This window comes from Symphalangus syndactylus, chromosome 24 (assembly GCF_028878055.3).
Source record: "Symphalangus syndactylus isolate Jambi chromosome 24, NHGRI_mSymSyn1-v2.1_pri, whole genome shotgun sequence".
NCBI classification, from domain to species: domain Eukaryota; kingdom Metazoa; phylum Chordata; class Mammalia; order Primates; family Hylobatidae; genus Symphalangus; species Symphalangus syndactylus.
The window spans coordinates 19,024,928-19,045,419 of NC_072446.2; the positions used below are offsets into that span (position 1 = coordinate 19,024,928).

Below are 20,492 nucleotides of genomic sequence, written 5' to 3' on the forward strand. Positions count from 1 at the left end.
GGGCACAGTCTATTTCCAATAACTGCTGAGTGGGGAAAAAAAAGAGACTTTTTTTTTTTCAACACAAAGGGAAGAGTTATCATGTATAAAAATGTAAATAATATACTTATAGGAACCTTTTTGATGGAAATCAGGGGCTCCATACAACCTTGGCGAGTGTGTTGTTATTTTTTCACAATAGCTCAAAAAAGTAGTGTCTGTTATTTAGGGCTTTAATTAGAGTTCTCAAAGTAGAATGATTTTCCTTAACAAAAAAAAAAAACTCTTTGGATGCAAAAAATAATGGCTTTTGTGATATAATTTAAGGGTTTTCTTCGTTTCCACCATTGGAATTTATTTCTAGTGATAAAATTGTATTAAAAAAATTCCCCTTCTACAGATAATTTCAATGCTGCGGCATCACACACAGGCATACATCTTAAGTGCCTCCAAACAAAGTCATTTTTATTCAGCAAGGGGCTGCTGTGAATGTTTCTTTTTGTCTGATTTAAGTTACGTGGGAGATCAAGAGCAGATTGTTCATGATGAAGGAGGACGGGATGGTGGCACCATGGGACATAAAAGGGAGCACTTTTTCTGAAAATCCATTCTTTTTTTTTTTTTTTTTTTTTGAGACAGAGTCTTGCTCTGTTGCCCAGGCTGGAGTGCAGTGGCAGCATCTCAGCTCACTGCAACCTTTGCCTCCCGGGCTCAAGTGATTCTCTGCCTCAGCCTCCCAAGTAGCTGGGACTACAGGCATGCGTCACCACGCCCGGCTAATGTTTTTTGTATTTTTAGTAGAGACAAGGTTTTGCCATGTTGGCCAGGTTGGTCTGAAACTCCTGACCTCAAGTGAACCGCCTGCCTCAGCCTCCCAAAGTGCTGGGGTTACAGGTGTGAGCCACCGCACCTGGCCCGCTTCGTTTCAAACAGGAAAGCCATCATTTCCAGCTGGTAGTTTGTCTTTGGGCAGTGACAGTGCTGCAAAGCCTTTGGAAATTTCAAATAGTGACTGCATTGAAAGCTAATATTCAGGATAATAGGGAGTAAAAGAAATTGGGGCCAGCCAAGGGAAGAATTTTCCAGATCCCAGAAAAATGGGCATAGATGCCTATCTGTGATGAATCTGTTTGGCCACAGGGTGGTATAATCTTCCTAGCAGAAAAGTTTTTTTTTTTTTTTTTTCATTGCAAGGACAATTTATAATCATCAAAAACAAGTGAAACATGGTTTTGATTAAAACAGCCTGTTGGCTCAATAATCTCTGTAATTTCAAAAACATCCTTAATGCAGAAGAAGAACACGCCGATGTCAGGAATGGCCTGGGGCCCCATTACAACAGCAACCGAATAAATAAGGAGAAGAATCTCGAGGTCATAAAAACAAAATTAAGCTAATGTTTCAAATTTTGACAATTATGAATTCTTCCTCTAAGAAGACATTAAAAAAATTTTCAGGCACTATTAGATAAAATACAAAGAGAATAATTCTACATGGATGAGTGTGCAGTTTTCCCACGGGGGTAAAGCATGCCTTTAAAAGGAAAACTCTGAATTAGGACGTTGGTTCCTCCCTAGATCCAGCAATTGGATGGGACTCATGCAGACAGACAAACTTGGTTCTTATAGTTTCTTTGTAAACTCAGATCTAATTCTTTCATAAGCTATTGAAAGAGAATGACCAGGAAAAAATTACAAGCATATTTTTTCTATACAAAAGAATCCCCATTGTGGGCCAGTTTGGTAGGAAACAGAAACAAGCAAATATAACAAAATCTGTGTTCATACATGGCGATATAGTTAGTATATACAAATATGTACATTATAAAAATGCACGGAAGGCTTACGCTCCCAGCCATCCAAGCTGCATTGTACTTCGGGAAAGCAGCCTGGTTTTTCTTCCTAGTATACAGGCAAATGTAGTATATACAGCATGCAGGTGATAGAAAATTAGTGCGCTTGCACAGAAACATTCTACAGGTATGGTTGCAGTCATTTTTCTTTGAAAATGACCGGTCTGCTTTCTGAATATAAAAATGTGTTTGCCTTTCTTTGCTGGCAAGTAAACACTTTCCTTTAGAGCAAGGATGAATGTGATTCTTGAAACCTGCTCTGACTCACTTCTCCCCTGCCCTTTCTAAAAGAAATTTAAAAAAAATCTAGAATTAATGCAAGGGAGCAAATATATAACATAAATGTGTTTGATATCGGGTTTCCCAAAAAGGTATAAAAGCTCTGTAGAGCAAGAACTGGTTGCCATTGAAAAGACTGTATGATCACCTAGCTTCTTGATTTTAAAGGGGTTTGGAAGTTAATGATTCATGCCAACAGTGCCTGGCTGTTAGGAATCAAAGTCAGAAGGGATTAGAAGGACATCATCAGGAAATCAAAAAGTATATTTTACCCAAGATATTGTGATATTTAGGAACCCTGAGCCAAATGGGAATTGTTTTGTATGTCAGCTTTTTTGACTCGTATTACACATTCTAGTGTCTGATGTGTTCGAAAGCTCGAGTATTGTATTGCAAAACTGGAATGTTTGTAATATTTATTTCAATGCACAGTGGGCATCACTTTTACTTCTCTGAAGACTGATTGAACTTTCTGTACTTAAAAAATATACATACACATCTATAATTCCTGAATGTTATATGGGTCATTTAGAAAGTGAAAATATTACTGTACAAAGTCTTCGCATTTGAGACATAATTGTATGATTGTTCAAATTCTGTTAATATTAGCTATTGGCAGGGGACTGATATCCAAATGTAGGTTTCAGGTTCAAGACAATTCATTGAACACATTGAAATTTATTTTCCGAAAGAGTTGAATGGAGTGGTTAGATTTTTTTTTTGTAATGCCTTTGTTAAAATTTTTTGACTTCTCCTGGGGTTTCTTACTAAAAAGTTATTACTTGTACTTCTAAAAGCTGTTTTAAGCAAATAAACATGATACAAAGGGCTGTGGATATTTCATCTGTCTTTTTTCAAACAGCCTGTATTTTAAAAGGCCTTAATAATAATCATGGCTATTGGGAAAATCATTTGTATGCTGAAGGGTGTCAAGTCAGAGTGTCCTTCCTTGGAAGAGCCATTTTACTTGGAATATATTTTTCCAAAGGAAATGGACAGAGTCCTGTTGCAGAAATAGCGTTCCACCTGGTACTAGCATTTTACAGTCCTATTCTAATCCATAACACATTTCTAGTTTTCCCTGAAGCTTTGGGCTGCCTTGTGCATGAATAATTTTTGGAGAAACACCCACGCCCGTTAGCCCATTGTTCGTAACTATTGGAAGAAGATTAACTAGAGCCTGAAAATTGTATATCTGCGTATGCCTCTGAATCTGTCACTGGAACCAAAGGAGATAAGTGGCTTTTTACTTTGGATGAAGAGGTAAAATTCCCCAGTAGAAATTCTAAAGATGATTCACAAGTTTCAAAATGTTTAATGCCTTCCTACAATGGAAACATGTCTCTCTGTCTGTGGGGGGATGGAAATTTGTATCTCTTTCTCCAGCTCAATCTTTGTCTAAAAGTATTTCATAGATATTTTGAGAAAGTGCCACATAGAGGAAAGGAGAAAATGAAATTAGCATTTTAATATCTTACAAGGGGAAAAATACACGAAAATTTCAGTTTTGATTTCTTTTTTGCCTAATGCATGTTCGAAATAGATACTACCGTTATTGCTCTTTAGAACTACATATGTGCATATTTTAAAGCCTTTAATATATTTCCTTATTGTTGTTATTGTTTTTGCATTCATCTACATCTTACTATCCTTGTTGCAGAGAAGAGAGGATAATGTGAAAAATGACATTTGGGTTTTTTTTTTTTTTTAAACAAAAGCATTTAACAAGCTTAAAAAATGAAACTCAATGAAAAAGAAAAGAAGGTTTGAACACAGTCAGATAACCTGAGAAGTGACAGATGGAAAAGCAACAGAATGCAAGCACCTTGTAAGGTCTGTAATCTTTGGATTTACTGTGAAAAGTTTCAGAACATCATAGACTCTTACTGCCACATTGTCCGTAGACCTTGGAAAATAACAGTGAAATTCGTATGTATACACATATATATGAATACACACACACATGCATGCACACTGTCTCACACACCCCTCCTCACCACTTAACCAGAGTTACATAAATGCTCCTCAGATATGTCATTGCATTTGTTTGTTTTCTGCATCTCAACTCAGTTCAGTGGCTTGTGCCTGTGACATTAATTATGCAAGATTCAAACAACCAAGCAGGCACATTTTGGGGGTGAGTTTTAAGAAATCTGTGACCTGAAAGAAATTCTGTGGGGACTGTCTGGGTTATCCAATTTATTCCATGATTATATTCTGTTTTTAGGTCTTGACCTATTTTTAAGCTATTTCCTCTCTGTATGCTTTTTAGAAAGAAAAATCCTTATTCTGAAATACTAATATTTTGATTCTACATGAACTGTGTCCCTTCAATGTCTTGATATCAGCCATCTTTAGGAGCTGTTGTAAAACACAGGAAGGCCAGGCTGTTGTGTGAAGTGTTTGCTGTTGTTATCCCACAGTGCCTAGGAGAGTGTCGCACATAACAGGTGCCCAATTATATTTGTTAAATGAATTTGCTAAATAAATATCATTTCCTATTGTGCCCTGTGCCACCAGTGCTTTGTAACATGCTGTGTATTTAGAGGATTTGCTGAACTGCAAAATAAGGCCAAATACATAACATTTAAATATTGACATATAAATTTTTAAATGGACATCTCAATTTGCAGCTGGTTGGTGGTCTTAGCTGGAAGGAGGGATGGGGAAGAAAAGGCAATCTCTCACTCTTACTGGTACCAAGGAGTGGTGGAAGAATGGAGATATAATTTGCATTATATTTGCATGTCAGCCTCCTTTCCAATTCTAAAGTTCTCACTTATGAGGACTGTGTTTTATTCAGCGAAAAGAAAGCAGTGGTATGAAGGTGGATAAAGACATTCTCCTGAGTTTATGTTATTTAGTTTTTTCCTCCAGAAAGAAGTTTCTAGAAGCCTCAGAGGGCTGGCCGAATGAAGACAGGCCTGGCCTCTAGGAATATGCTGAGAGCTGATGTATGCCCCAGTGCCAGCCCAGATCTTGTTTTCTAAGGTGAACCTTAGCAGCCATCCCTCGGCAGTGACATGCATGGTTGCCAGGCGGCAATTCACTGGTCTTACCAAATTTATCAATATTTTTGTCTCTCACCTCCCACCCCACTTCACCATAGAAATTGCGCTAACAAAACCATATCGATTATATGTTGAAGCAGATGATTTATTTTTTCTTTCTTAGAAGGGAAACAATTTCCATGGAATTGGGAATCGTATTGATCTCCTCCCCCCATTGGAGCAAGGGCTCGAGAATCCGCTTTTGGATGGTTGCAGTGAGATCTGAATTATGTAACTTTGGCCTAATAACCCTGGATTGGAGCAGACAATTTTTAACAGCTTCAAGAACCCCAATGCTAATGCATTGATTTTCCTTTAATAGAATTTCCTGGTTGAAGGATGGTGCTCAGTAGAGTCCAGGCCACCCTTCAATCTTAACCCATCCGAAGACTGTTCCTTTCCAGTCGAGCTCCATTCATTTCTGGTTGAATAGGTTAAGCAAAGACAGACCTCGCTGTTCTCAATTCACTTTATGATCCTCCCATCATAAAAAATAATATCAGCGCCTTGCTTTTCATGTCAGAACTACATTTGAGCCGCTATTCCCTATGCCTATGAGTAAATCCCATAAAAGCCGCCCCGTTGTACTGTTGCTATTTTTCCTTGTGGGCGATTGATTGATGGATGAGTGCTGACACTTCAATGAAGCTATTTCGACTGCCATCTCAATCCGATGATGTGAGGGGTATATTTTCTGTCCATGCCTCATTACTTCAGAATGACATTCCTGGAACTTCATTTACTTTTTCCCTCCTTCCCCAAAGCGTCATATTTTTTCCCATCTAGATTATGCATGCCATAAAAAAAGCAATTTGCTATTATATGTGGCATAAGGGCAACACTTTCCCTAGGAGGTAAATAAGAAGTTTTTTTTTTTTTTTTAATCCCAATGTTGAATTTAGGGATCATGTCAAAATTTCCAAAACAACTCCAACAGGCAGCCTCCTTGAGAAATGGTGAGGAAGAGATATTTGGTTTCATTTTGTCAGTGTTGAGATAAAAAAAAAAATAACCTTGGTAATTAAAGCAACAACAGAAAATATTCCTTTTGTTTCAGAATCACCTAGTTCCTAGTGTTGTGCCTAGAATAATATAAATATTTCACCATAGCTGAGTAGCAATTTACCACATAATCCAGATGTATTTGTCCTTTGAGAATAAGGAAATTCATTGTTTAAATGCAATGATGGATTTATCTATTATAGGTTGCTTTCAATTGTATAGAAAATGTTCAACTAGAGTAAACAGATCTATCCTTGTGTCTCCAAACTGTGCACTAGGTATGCAAGACTTTTAATATTAAAACATGCTCTTAGCTTTTCCAAGTTGACTTAGGACCTGATTTTAATCTGTGTAATACAGTATTCCCGTTAATAATAACGTATAATTAAGACATCCGTTAAAAATCCATAACGTTAATTTAATGGAGAAAATCTAATACAGTTCTATTGGAATTTTTACGTTAAATTAACTTTAACGGGCTTTTAATGGATGTCTTAATTAGATCTCATTATTAACGGGAATATTCCACAAATTAAAATTGGGCCCTCAAAGTTTTAATGAAAAAAGTTGCAGGAACACATTTAAAATGGACACCCTATTTCATGCTTTCTGTTGCTTCTAAAGCTAAGCTGCGTTTTAGAGCCCATAAACATCAGGTTCTCCAGAAAAGGCTGCTGCAGAACTTTCCACCCTGTAATTACCTCATCTTCTCGCGTTCTCTCAGATTCTGCATTTCACCAATTCTCCCAATTTGCAGTTCTCATATGACAGTGGTGTGTGCTTAAAACTATTTTTTTTTTCAGCCAATCAAGATAATGATGATGATCAAGGTGCCCCACCACTGCATAGGAAAAGTCTTTGGCAGCAACATGGTTAAGCTTCACTATTTGAACAAGTTTCACAGAAGATGAACATTATTCAGGGATTTTCTTGGCTCAAACTCTGGTTTAACTTAATAATTCTTCTACTTTGCAGTGATTAATGGCCCCCTAGTGCAGGGGCAGGACTGGGCAATCCAGGTGCAACCGTAATTGTTACACTGAACAGAAACATTTCCTTTAGACAAACGTTCCCAGAGGGGTTATAAATAGGAAATGGACATTACCATGAAAAGTAAGCCTCCAAGTGTCTACATCTAGTGCAACCCACTTGGACATTAAACTATGAAGACTTATACTCCTCCCCACTTTCCTGTTACAAACTGACAAAATAAGTACATCAATGCTCTCAGTCATTACTTTTCTTCGGTGGCACTTTGTTTTCTTGTGATAGTGAAAAGGTTACTGTGGAGACGAGACAGCCCCATTGCAGTTTATCAATGAAAATCTAATATCACCCATAAGCAGAGAAGTGGAAATCAATACTTCATTACCAAATTGTTAGTGAGGATGAAGAGAAATGGCTGGGGTGATTTTTTTTTTTTTTTTTTTTTTGGCAGTCTTCTCGGAGCCAGGGTGTCAGGAGGAGTTCAGTGAGTTCAATGTCAGAAGCAGGATGGTGCAACGAGGAAGGGTTCAGTGTGAGGGGATCCAGGCTGGAAAGTGGAAACTAAGGCATTCGTCCTGTAATGGGAATCAGAACAACAGAAAGATGCATTATTTTCTGAGGTGTAGCCCAGGTGATTTTTTCCCCGGGGTGATCACCTTGCCCACCTCCACTACTTTATTTGTCCGAATGTTCTGAGTAGAGTCCTAGTTACATAACCAGACCGTGGAACATGAAAAGGAGGAGTCAACTTCGAGAAAAAACTATTGAAATACTGTATGTTCTCACTCATAAGTGGGAGCTAAACACTGAGCACAGATGGATGTAAACATGGGAACAACAGACACTAGGGACTACTGGGGCCGGGGAGGGAGGAAGGAGGAAATGGGTTGAAAAACTACCTATCAGGTACTATGCTCACTGCCTGTGTGATGAGATCCATACCCCACAGCTCACCATCATGCAATATTCCCATGCAACAAACTGCACATGCACCCTCTGTATCTAAAAAGAGAGTTGCAATTTTCTTATTCTTTTCCTTTTGAGACAGAGTCTTGCTTTGTCGCTACACTTGTGCAGTGGCGTCATCATGGCTCACTGCAGCCTCAACCTCCCAGGCTCAAGTGATCCTCCTACCTCAGCCTCCTGAGTGGCTGGAACCACAGGCATACTCCATCATGCCTGAGTAGGTTTATTTTTTATTTTGTAGAGCCTGTGTTGCCCAGGCTGGTCTCAGATTCCTGGGCTCAAGCAATCCTCCCACCTCAGCCTCTCAATGTGCTGAGATTACAGGCTTGAGCCACCTAAACTGGCCAAAAAGTTGCAACTTTAAATTAAGAAAAAAATATTTTTAATATAGTGTAAGGAAAGGATATTTGAACACCCATGTTCATAGCAACATTATTCGCAATAGCCAAAACTCAGAAGCAACCCAAGTGTCCAACAGATGAGCGGATAAGCAGGTGTGATATGTACATGCAACGGAAGATTAGCCCTAAAAATGGAAGAAATTCTGACACATTCTACAACATGGATGAACCCTGAGAACATTATGCTAAGTGAAAATAAGCTAGTCACAAAAAGAAATATACTATATGGTTATACCTATATAACATATCTAGAGGTAGTCAAACTCATAGAAACAGAAAGAGGAATGGCGGTTGCCAGGGGCTGGGGATGAGGTGGGAAAAGAAATAAGAATTCTTGTTCACTCAGAACAGTTTCAGTTTCATCTTTTGTAAGATGAAAAATTCTGTAGACGGATATTGTTATGTTTGTACAACAATCTGAATGTACTCAAAGCCACTCAACTGTTCACTTAATAGTGAAAATGATAAATTTTATGTTGTGTGTATTTTACTGCAATTAGAAATAAATATACATAATGTATGATTTTTTCACTATAAAGCTTTTTGGAAAAACAAAAACAAAAAATACCCATTTACCTATGGTCATACCAGGCTTAAAGCTCTCATTCACATTCTGCTGTATTTCCTTCTAGTCTTTTCTTTTCCCATGCTTTTTTTTTTTTTTTTTTTTTTTGAGTCGGAGCCTTGCTCTGTCACCCAAGCTGGAGTGCAGTGGCACGATATTGGTTCACTACAACCTCTGCCTCTTGGGTTCAAGCAATTCTCCTGCTTCAGCCTCCCGAGTATCTGGGATTACAGATATGCATCACCAGGCCCAGCTAATTTTTGTATTTTTAGTAGAGACGGGGTTTCACCATGTTGGCCAGGCTAGTCTTGAACTCCTGACCTCAAGTGATCCACCTGCCTCAGCCTCCCAAAGTGCTGGGATTACAGGTGTGAGCCACTGTGTCTGGCCTTCCCATGCATTTCGTTAGGTTTACATAGTTATATATGCTGACTGTATGATGCACCTGTCTGGAGGCATTTCTTCACTGGAAAGCATCAGTATAAACAGCTGTAGAAGTTCTATCACATACATTATAATAGTTTATGATACTATGATAATGTAATATTGGACATTTAATGTTTGCAATTTTTATTCAGTAATACATAACACTATGATGAACATCTTTGCGTTTCAAGCTTTTCTGTATGCTGGAATATTTTCATAGGCTTAAATTCTTAAGCGTGGAATTCCCGTCAAAAGATAGGAACATTGGCCGGGCGCGGTGGCTCACGCTTGTAATCCCAGCACTTTGGGAGGCCGAGGCGGGCGGATCACGAGGTCAGGAGATCGAGACCATGGTGAAACCCCGTCTCTACTAAAAATACAAAAAATTAGCCGGGCGTGGTGGCGGGCGCCTGTAGTCCCAGCTACTCGGAGAGACTGAGGCAGGAGAATGGCGTGAACCCGGGAGGTGGAGCTTGCAGTGAGCCGAGATTGCGCCACTGCACTCCAGCCTGAGACTCAAAAAAAAAAAAAAAAGGAACATTTTTGGTAGAGAACTGCTACTTAGTAACAGGGTCATTTTTCTTTTCTTTTTTTTTTTTTTTAAATTATACTTTAGGTTTTAGGGTACATGTGCACAATGTGCAGGTTTGTTACATATGTATCCATGTGCCATGTTGATTTCCTGCACCCATTAACTCGTCATTTAGCATTAGGTATATCTCCTAATGCTGTCCCTCCCCACTCCCCCAACCCCACAACAGTCCCCGGAGTGTGATGTTCCCCTTCCTGTGTCCATGAGTTCTCATTGTTCAATTCCCACCTATGAGTGAGAATGTGTGGTGTTTGGTTTTTTGTCCTTGCGATAGTTTACTGAGAATGATGTTTTCCAGTCTCATCCATGTCCCTACAAAGGACATGAACTCATCCTTTTTTATGGCTGCATAGTATTCCATGGTGTATATGTGCCACATTTTCTTAATCCAGTCTATCGTTGTTGGACATTTGGGGTGGTTCCAACTCTTTGCTATTGTGAATAGTGCCGCAATAAACATACGTGTGCATGTGTCTTCATAGCAGCATGATTTATAGTCCTTTGGGTATATACCCAGTAATGGGATGGCTGGGTCAAATGGTATTTCTAGTTCTAGATCCCTGAGGAATTGCCACACTGACTTCCACAATGGTTGAACTAGTTTACAGTCCCACCAACAGTGTAAAAGTGTTCCTATTTCTCCACATCCTCTCCAGCACCTGTTGTTTCCTGATTTTTTAATGATGGCCATTCTAACTGGTGTGAGATGGTATCTCACTGTGGTTTTGATTTGCATTTCTCTGATGGCCAGTGATGAGGAGCATTTCTTCATGTGTTTTTTGGCTGCATAAATGTCTTCTTTTGAGAAGTGTCTGTTCATGTCCTTTGCCCACTTTTTGATGGGGTTGTTTGTTTTTTTCTTGTAAATTTGTTTGAGTTCATTGTAGATTCTGGATATTAGCCCTTTGTCAGATGAGTAGGTTGCAAAAATTTTCTCCCATTCTGTAGGTTGCCTGTTCACTCTGATGGTAGTTTCTTTTGCTGTGCAGAAGCTCTTTAGTTTAATTAGATCCCATTTGTCAATTTTGGCTTTTGTTGCCATTGCTTTTGGTGTTTTGGACATGAAGTCCTTGCCCATGCCTATGTCCTGAATGGTATTGCCTAGGTTTTCTTGTAGGATTTTAATGGTTTTAGGTCTAACATTTAAGTCTTTAATCCATCTTGAATTAATTTTTGTATAATGTGTAAGGAAGGGATCCAGTTTCAGCTTTCTACATATGGCTAGCCACTTTTCCCAGCACCATTTATTAAATAGGGAATCCTTTCCCCATTTCTTGTTTTTGTCAGGTTTGTCAAAGATCAGATAGTTGTAGATATGTGGCATCATTTCTGAGGGCTCTGTTCTGTTCCATTGATCTATGTCTCTGTTGTGGTACCAGTACCATGCTGTTTTGGTTACTGTAGCCTTGTAGTATAGTTTGAAGTCAGGTAGCGTGATGCCTCCAGCTTTGTTCTTTTGGCTTAGGATTGACTTGGCGATGCAGGCTGTTTTTTGGTTCCATATGAACTTTAAAGTAGTTTTTTCCAATTCTGTGAAGAAAGTCATTGGTAGCTTGATGGGGATGGCATTGAATCTATAAATTACCTTGGGCAGTATGGCCATTTTCATGATATTGATTCTTCCAACCCATGAGCATGGAATGTTCTTCCATTTGTTTGTATCCTCTTTTATTTCATTGAGCAGTGGTTTGTAGTTCTCCTTGAAGAGGGCCTTCACATCCCTTGTAAGTTGGATTCCTAGGTATTTTATTCTCTTTGAAGCAATTGTGAATGGGAGTTCACTCATGATTTGGCTCTCTGTTTGTCTGTGATTGGTGTACAAGAATGCTTGTGATTTTTGTACATTGATTTTGTATCCTGAGACTTTGCTGAAGTTGCTAATCAGCTTAAGGAGATTTTGGGCTGAGACAATGGGGTTTTCTAGATATACAATCATGTCATCTGCAAACAGGGACAATTTGACTTCCTCTTTTCCTAATTGAATACCCTTTATTTCCTTCTGCTGCCTGATTGCTCTGGCCAGAACTTCCAGCACTATGTTGAAAAGGAGCGGTGAGAGAGGGCATCCCTGTCTTGTGCCAGTTTTCAGAGGGAATGCTTCCAGTTTTTGCCCATTCAGTATGATATTGGCTGTGGGTTTGTCATAGCTCTTATTATTTTGAGATACGTCCCATCAATACCTAATTTATTGAGAGTTTTTAGCATGAAGGGTTGTTGAATTTTGTCAAAGGCCTTTTCTGCATCTATTGAGATAATCGTGGTTTTTGTCTTTGGTTCTGTTTATATGCTGGATTACATTTCTTGATTTGCGTATGTTGAACCAGCCTTGCATCCCAGGGATGAAGCCCACTTGATCATGGTGTATAAGCTTTTTGATGTGCTGCTGGATTCGGTTTGCCGGTATTTTATTGAGGATTTTTGCATCAATGTTCATCAAGGATATTGGTCTGAAATTCTCTTTTTTGGTTATGTCTCTGCCAGGCTTTGGTATCAGGATGATGCTGGCTTCATAAAATGTGTTAGGGAGGACTCCCTCTTTTTCTATTGATTGGAATAGTTTCAGAAGGAATGGTACCAGTTCCTCCTTGTACCTCTGGTAGAATTCGGCTGTGAATCCATCAGGTCCTGGACTCTTTTTGGTTGGTAAGCTATTGATTATTGCCACAATTTCAGAACCTGTTATTGGTCTATTCAGAGATTCAACTTCTTCCTGATTTAGTCTTGGGAGGGTGTATTTGTTGAGGAATTTACCCATTTCTTCTAGATTTTCTAGTTTATTTGCATAGAGGTGTTTGTAGTATTCTCTGATGGTAGAGTGTATTTCTGTGGGATCGGTGGTGATATCCCCTTTTTCATTTTTTATTGCATCTATTTGATTCTTCTCGCTTTTCTTCTTTATTAGTCTTGCTAGCGGTCTATCAATTTTGTTGATCTTTTCAAAAAACCAGCTCCTGGATTCATTAATTTTTTGAAGGGTTTTTTGTGTCTCTATTTCCTTCAGTTCTGCTCTGATTTTAGTTATTTCTAGCCTTCTGCTAGCTTTTGAATGTGTTTGCTCTTGCTTTTCTAGTTCTTTTAATTGTGATGTTAGGGTGTCAATTTTGGATCTTTCCTGCTTTCTCTTGTGGGCATTTAGTGCTATAAATTTCCCTCTACACACTGCTTTGAACGTGTCCCAGAGATTCTGGTATGTTGTGTCTTTGTTCTCATTGGTTTCAAAGAACATCTTTATTTCTGCCTTCATTTCATTATGTACCCAGTAGTCATTCAGGAGCAGGTTGTTCAGTTTCCACGTATTTGAGCAGTTTTGAGTGTGTTTCTTAATCCTGAGTTCTAGTTTGATTGCACTGTGGTCTGAGAGACAGTTTGTTATAATTTCTGTTCTTTTACATTTGCTGAGGAGAGCTTTACTTCCAACTATGTGGTCAATTTTGGAATAGGTGTGGTGTGGTGCTGAAAAAAATGTATATTCTGTTGATTTGGGGTGGAGAGTTCTGTAGATGTCTATTAGGTCCACTTTGTGTAGAGCTGAGTTCAATTCCTGGATATCCTTGTTAACTTTCTGTCTCATTGATCTGTCTAGTGTTGACAGTGGGGTGTTAAAATATCCCATTATTATTGTGTGGGAGTTTAAGTCCCTTTGTAGGTCACTCAGGACTTGCTTTATGAATCTGGGTGCTCCTGTGTTGGGTGCATATATATTTAGGATAGTTAGCTCTTCTTGTTGAATTGATCCCTTTACCATTATGTAATGGCCTTCTTTGTCTCTTTTGATCTTTGTTGGTTTAAAGTCTATTTTATCAGAGACTAGGATTGCAACCCCTGCCTTTTTTTGTTTTCCATTTGCTTGATAGATCTTTCTCCATCCCTTTATTTTGAGTCTATGTGTGTCTCTGCACCTGAGATGGGTTTCCTGAATACAGCACACTGATGGGTCCTGACTCCTTATCCAGTTTGCCAGTCTGTGTCTTTTAATTGGAGCATTTAGCCCATTTACATTTAAAGTTAATATTGTTATGTGTGAATCTGATCCTGTCATTATAATGTTAGTTGGTTATTTTGCTCGTTAGTTGATGCAGTTTCTTCCTAGCCTTGATGGTCTTTACAATTTGGCATGTTTTTGCAGTGGCTGGTACTGGTTGTTCCTTTCCATGTTTAGTGCTTCCTTCAGGAGCTCTTTTAGGGCAGGCCTGGTGGTGACAAAATCACTCAGCGTTTGCTTGTCTGTAAAGTATTTTATTTCTCCATCACTTATGAAGCTTAGTTTGGCTGGATATGAAATTCTGGGTTGAAAATTCTTTTCTTTAAGAATGTTGAGGCCGGGCGCGGTGGCTCACGCTTGTAATCGCAGCACTTTGGGAGGCCGAGGCGGGCGGATCACGAGGTCAGGAGATCGAGACCACAGTGAAACCCTGTCTCTACTAAAAAAGACAAAAAATTAGCCGGGCGTGGTGGCGGGCGCCTGTAGTCCCAGCTACTCGGAGAGGCTGAGGCAGGAGAATGGCGTGAACCCGGGAGGCGGAGTTTGCAGTGAGCCGAGATTGCGCCACTGCACTCCAGCCTGGGCGACAGAGCGAGACTCCGTCTCAAAAAAAAAAAAAAAAAAAAAAGAATGTTGAATATTGGCCCCCACTCTCTTCTGGCTTGTAGAGTTTCTGCTGAGAGATCAGCTGTTAGTCTGATGGGCTTCCCTTTGTGGGTAACCTGACCTTTCTCTCTGGCTGCCCTTAACATTTTTTCCTTCATTTCAACTTTGGTGAATCTGACAATTATGTATCTTGGAGTTGCTCTTCTCGAGGAGTATCTTTGTGGCATTCTCTGTATTTCCTGAATCTGAATGTTGGCCTGCCTTGTTAGATTGGGGACGTTCTCCTGGATAATATCTTGCAGAGTGTTTTCCAACTTGGTTCCATTCTCCCCGTCATTTTCAGGTACACCAATCAGATGTAGGTTTGGTCTTTTCACATAGTCCCAAATTTCTTGGAGGCTTTGTTCATTTCTTTTTATTCTTTTTTCTCTAAACTTCCCTTCTCTCTTCATTTCATTCATTTCATCTTCCATCAGTGATACCCTTTCTTCCAGTTGATCACATCTGCTACTGAGGCTTCTGCAATCTTCGCGTAGTTCTCGAAACTTGGCTTTCAGCTCCATCAGCTCCTTTAAGCCCTTCTCTCCATTGGTTATTCTAGTTATCCATTCTTCTAATTTTTTTTCAAAGTTTTTAACTTCTTTGCTATTGTTTTGAATTTCCTCCCATAGCTCAGAGTAGTTTGATCGTCTGAAGCCTTCTTCTCTCAACTCGTCAAAGTCATCCTCCATCCAGCTTTGTTCCGTTGCTGGTGAGGAACTGCGTTCCTTTGGAGGAGGAGAGGTGCTCTGCTTTTTAGAGTTTCCAGCTTTTCTGCTCTGTTTTTTCCCCATCTTTGTGGTTTTATCTCCTTTTGGTCTTTGATGATGGTGATGCACAGATGGGTTTTTGGCGTGGATGTCCTTTCTGTTTGTTAGTTTTCCTTCTACCAGACAGGACCCTCAGCTGCAGGTCTGTTGGAGTTTACTAGAGGTCCACTCCAGACCCTGTTTGGCTGGGTGTGAGCAGCGATGGCTGCAGAACAGCGGATTTTCGTGAGACCACAAATACAGCTGTCTGATAGTTCCTCTGGAAGTTTTGTCTCAGAGGAGTACCCGGCCGAGTGAGGTGTCAGTCTGTCTCTACTTGGGGGGTGCCTCCCAGTTAGGCTGCTCAGGGGTGAGGGACTCACTTTAGGAGGCAGTCTGTCTGTTCTCAGATCTCCAGCTGCGTGCTGGGAGAACCACTACTCTCTTCAAAGCTGTCAGTCAGACAGGGACATTTAATTCTGAGGAGGTTCCTGCTGACTTTTTGTTTGTCTGTGCCCTGCCCCCAGAGGTGGAGCCTACAGAGGCAGGCAGGCCTCCTTGAGCTGTGGTGGGCTCCACCCAGTTCGAGCTTCCTGGCTGCTTTGTTTACTTAAGCAAGCCTGGGCAATGGCGGGCGCCCCTCCCCCAGCCTCGCTGCCGCCTTGCAGCTTGATCTCAGACTGCTGTGCTAGCAATCAGTGAGACTCCGTGGGCATAGGACCCTCCGAGCCAGGTGCAGGACACAATCTCCTAGTGTGCCGTTTTCCAGGCCCGTTGGAAAAGCGCAGTATTGGGGTGGGACTGACCCGATATTCCAGGTGCCGTCTGTTACCCCTTTCTTTGACTAGGAAAGGGAACTCCCTGACCCCATGCGCTTCCCGAGTGAGGCAATGCCTCGCCCTGCTTTGGCTCGCGCACAGTGTGCTTCACCGACTGTCCTGCACCCACTGTTTGGCACTCCCTAGTGAGATGAAACCGGTACCTCAAGCAGAAATGCAGAAATCACCCATCTTCTGTGTCGCTCAGGCTGGGAGCTGGGGACCAGAGCTGTTCCTATTCGGCCATCTTGGCTCCACACCACCCCCCCCGCAGGTTTTCAACAGGGTCATTTTTCTTTCCAAGAACTTTGCTCTGGATTACTGTGTGGAAAGCATGCAATTTCCTTCAGTCCAATCTGAGTGAAGTTTCTTGTTTACATCTTGTTATTTAGTGGTAATGTTCATTTTAGTGAGAAAAAACACTGAACCTAAATATAATTAGTCTTTTTAGAAAAGGAAAGCTTCCAAATTTCTAGTGGAAGGATAAAGACAAATTGAAAATCAGATGACATTTGATATGTGTAGAGAAATTATGCACAAGATAATCATAACAGACATTTAAAACTATTCCTTGGTAAGGAATAGTATGACTGGAATACTAGCAACCAGTTATTTTGTATCTACCAAATTCCAGTCACTTTATACACATTACTGTTTTTTTTTTTTTTTTTTTTTTTTTTTTTTTTTTTTTTTTTTTTTTTTTTTTTTTGAGACAGAGTCTTGCTCTGTCACCCAGGCTGGAGTGCAGTGGTGCAATCTCGGCTCACTGCAAGCTCCGCCTCCCGGGTTCACGCCATTCTCCTGCCTCAGCCTCTCCGAGTAGCTGGGACTACAGGCGCCTGCCACCACACCCGGCTAATTTTTTGTATTTTTAGTAGAGACGGGGTTTCACCGTGGTCTCAATCTCCTGACCTCGTGATCCGCCCGCCTCGGCCTCCCAAAGTGCTGGGATTACAAGCGTGAGCCACTGCGCCCGGCCACATTACTGTTAACTCTTGAAACAATCTCATTTTAAAAATGAGAGATAAAGGCTGAGCATGGTGGTGCACGCCTGTAATCCCAGCACCTTGGGAGGCAAAGGCGGGTTGAGCACATGAGGCTATGAGATCAAGACCAGCCTAGTAAACGTGGCGAAACTCTGTCTCTACTAAAAATACAAGAATTAGCCGGGCATGGTGGTGCACCTCTGAAATTCCAGCTACTCGGGAGGCTGAGGCATGAGAATCGCTTGAACCTGGGAGGTGGAGATTGCAGTGAGCCGAGATCACACCACTGCATTCCAGCTTGGGCAACAAAGTGAGACTCTGTCTCAAAAAAAAAAAGAGAGAGAGAGATAAAGGTAAGTGACTTGTCCTAGGGTTCACAGCTAATAAAAAGCAGAAGATGGCTTTAAATTTAGTGCTTCCTACTCTGAAGCTTCCAAGCTCATGACAGGCACCACCCTACCTAGATTACAGGTCACCATCAGTGGAGAGAACCATTTCCCTTTGACATTAGATGTGCACTTGAGAGAAAAAGGGTCCCTGGCAATCTTTGTTTTGAATTGGTTGAGATCCTCTGGCAGGTCTAGAAGCTTAAAGGAGGATGATCTTGTGGTTGGAAGAAGAGAGATGGGTCAAAGAAAAAGTGGAGACCAGAAATTGGTGGACTTTTGGAAATTGCAATGGCATTACACTGTGAAACAAGAGTGAAGTCCTGGCTGAAGGACTGTTTCACACCAGGCCTTCTGCAGGCTGTCATTTTCTCCTCTTTGACCATCATATTAATGCAATATCAATTTCATGGAACTTTGTTTTATTATCATTTCCTTGAAGTGGCTCCATATTAGATCAACACCCAGACTTTTCTAACTGGGTTTCTCTTGGGGCAAAGTTTGTCCTGGGAGTGAAAGCAAGGAGAAAGAAAATAATGATTTTATTATAGTTCCTGTCTTGGAAATTCACAACACACATTAACATATTAAAGACTATGAGAAGTCTTGCAATTAAAACCAAACCAAACATAGTGTGTCTTTACTTAACTCAGTACTTGCTAGGTTTATTTGATAACTCTTTTTTTCCCTATTTAAGATTCACAAATATACCTGAGTGTTTTTTGCTGAAAAATACCTTCATGACAGATTCTTTTTGTTTTTTAATTTTTTAATTAAAAATTTGTTTTGTTTTGTTTGGGGGTGGGGGAGGTGGGGGACAGGGTTTTGTTCTGTCACCCAGGCTAGAGTGCAGTGGTGCAATCACAGCTCACTGCAGCCTCGATCTCCTGGGCTCAATCCATCCTCCCACGTCAGCCTCCTGAGTAGCTGAGACTATAGGTGCACCACCATGCCCAGCTAAGTTTTGTATTTTGTAGAGCCTCCTGGGCTCAGGGGATCCTCCCACCTCAGCCTCCTGAAAAGCTGGGACCACAAGTGTGCCCTAGCACACCCAGTTAATTCTTTTGTATTTTTTGTAGAGACAGGGTTTTGCCATGTTGCCCAGGCTGGTCTTGAACTCCTGGGCTCAAGCCATTCTCCCTGCCTCAGCCTCCCAAAGTGCTGGGATTACAGGCGTGAGCCACTGTATCCAGCCATTATCTGAGTATAGCTATTTTTAAATTTCAGATAACTATGTCTTTTATGAAACTTAGCTATGGGAGTGTTTCTATTGGAGAAGTCTCCTGGATCCCACCATGACTGATGGAAGTGGTGGGGGCTTTTGGAAAGGTCAGTTTTCCTTTACTTGAAGAAGAGTAAAGAGAAGATCCTAATCTTGGACCACTTTGGGACAACACATTATTATTTTTTAAAAATTATTTCTTTTTTTTCTATTTTTTTGAGACAGGATCTCACTTTGTCACCCAGAGTGGCTTGAGTATAGTGGCATGATCTTGGCTCACTGCAACCTCTGCCTCCTGGGCTCAGGTGATCCTCCCACCTCAGCCTCCTGAAAAGCTGGGACCACAGGTGTGCACCAGCATATCCGGCTGATTTTTTTTGTATTTTTTGTAGAGACAGGGTTTCGCCATGTTGCCCGGGGTAGTCTTGAACTCCTGAACTCAAGCAATCCTCTTGCCTTGACCTCCCAAAGTGTTGGATTACAGGTGTGAGCCACCGTGCCCAGCCAAATTATTTCTTATATTAAAAGAAAAGTAAAAACCTTGTTTCTCTCTGTGCCTAAAGAGGAGATCCTGGCAGATCATTAAAACTGAAAAATGAAGGGAAGGAGAATAAGAGAACTGTTATTAGTATTTCCCGCTGTTCAGAATGAATTGCATAGAACAGATTGAGAAAAAAAGGAAGTGGATACTGTTAGTTGTGTCTCAAATTGTAGTTGAGGCTGGGCTTTGCTGCTGCATTTTTTTTTTCTAATATATTGAGCTACTACTATAAAAATAAAATGGAAATAAATAAAAAATTTAATTACATGTCTAAAAAGTTCTTGGCAGTGTTCATTAAGTAGTTTGTGAGGGAGAGCTAGGCGAAGAGATGTAATTATTTTTGTATTAATTACAGAGTCACCAACAGATGCGTAGAATGACATATGCCTTAATTTGGCCATGCCAGACTTTCTCATCCCCTGGCACAGCATTTTGGCTGGCTCCTGCTCGTCTTGCCATTGCTCCTGCCTACCCCCTTCTCTCGTCACTCTCTGCTGTTGTTCTTATGCCACACTCCCATTTTTAGGGCATGTCTTATGGTTGCTAAAAGGGGGCACTGCTGGCATTTAGTGGTTAGGGGCTGGGAACGTGAGGCTCCTTGCAATATGTGAGACAGTTTCACACAAGGTACTGTTGCCCATCATCCTGCACCCATTTTTTATTTTTTTCATTTTTTTTTTTTTTAGAAGGTAGGGTCTTGCTCTGTCATTCGGGCTGGAGTGCAGTGGCACGATCATAGTTCACTGCAGCCTTGATCTCCTGGGCTCAAGTGAACCTCCTGATTCAGCTGCCTGAGTAGCTGGTACTACAGGTGCATGCCACCACAGTAGGCTAATTTTTAACTTTTGTTGTAGAGATGGAGTCTCTACAAAAACACCTGGGTTGGCTGGGCACGGTGGCTCATGCTTGTAATCCCAGCACTTTGGGAGGCTGAGGCAGGTGGATCACCTAAGGTCAGGAGTTCAAGACCAGCCTGGCTAACATGGAGAAACCCAGTCTCTACTAAAAATACAAAAATTAGCTGGTGGTGGTGGCAGGCACTTGTAATCCCAGCTACTCAGGAG

The 20,492-nt window shown here is 40.7% G+C and overlaps 1 protein-coding gene across 3 annotated transcripts in view; it reads right to left on the reverse strand.

Moving 5' to 3' along the window:
• Window positions 1-5,915: 5,915 nt before the first annotated feature.
• Window positions 5,916-20,492, reverse strand: part of TSHZ2 (teashirt zinc finger homeobox 2) — a 520,957-nt gene continuing 506,380 nt past the window's right edge. For all 3 annotated transcript variants that reach the window (XM_055265201.2, XM_063634234.1, XM_055265200.2), the window contains exon 3: window positions 5,916-7,724. In XM_055265201.2, coding sequence (XP_055121176.2) covers window positions 7,723-7,724 — 2 coding nt within the window. In that variant the 3' untranslated portion in view covers window positions 5,916-7,722. The remainder of the gene's footprint in view (window positions 7,725-20,492) is intronic.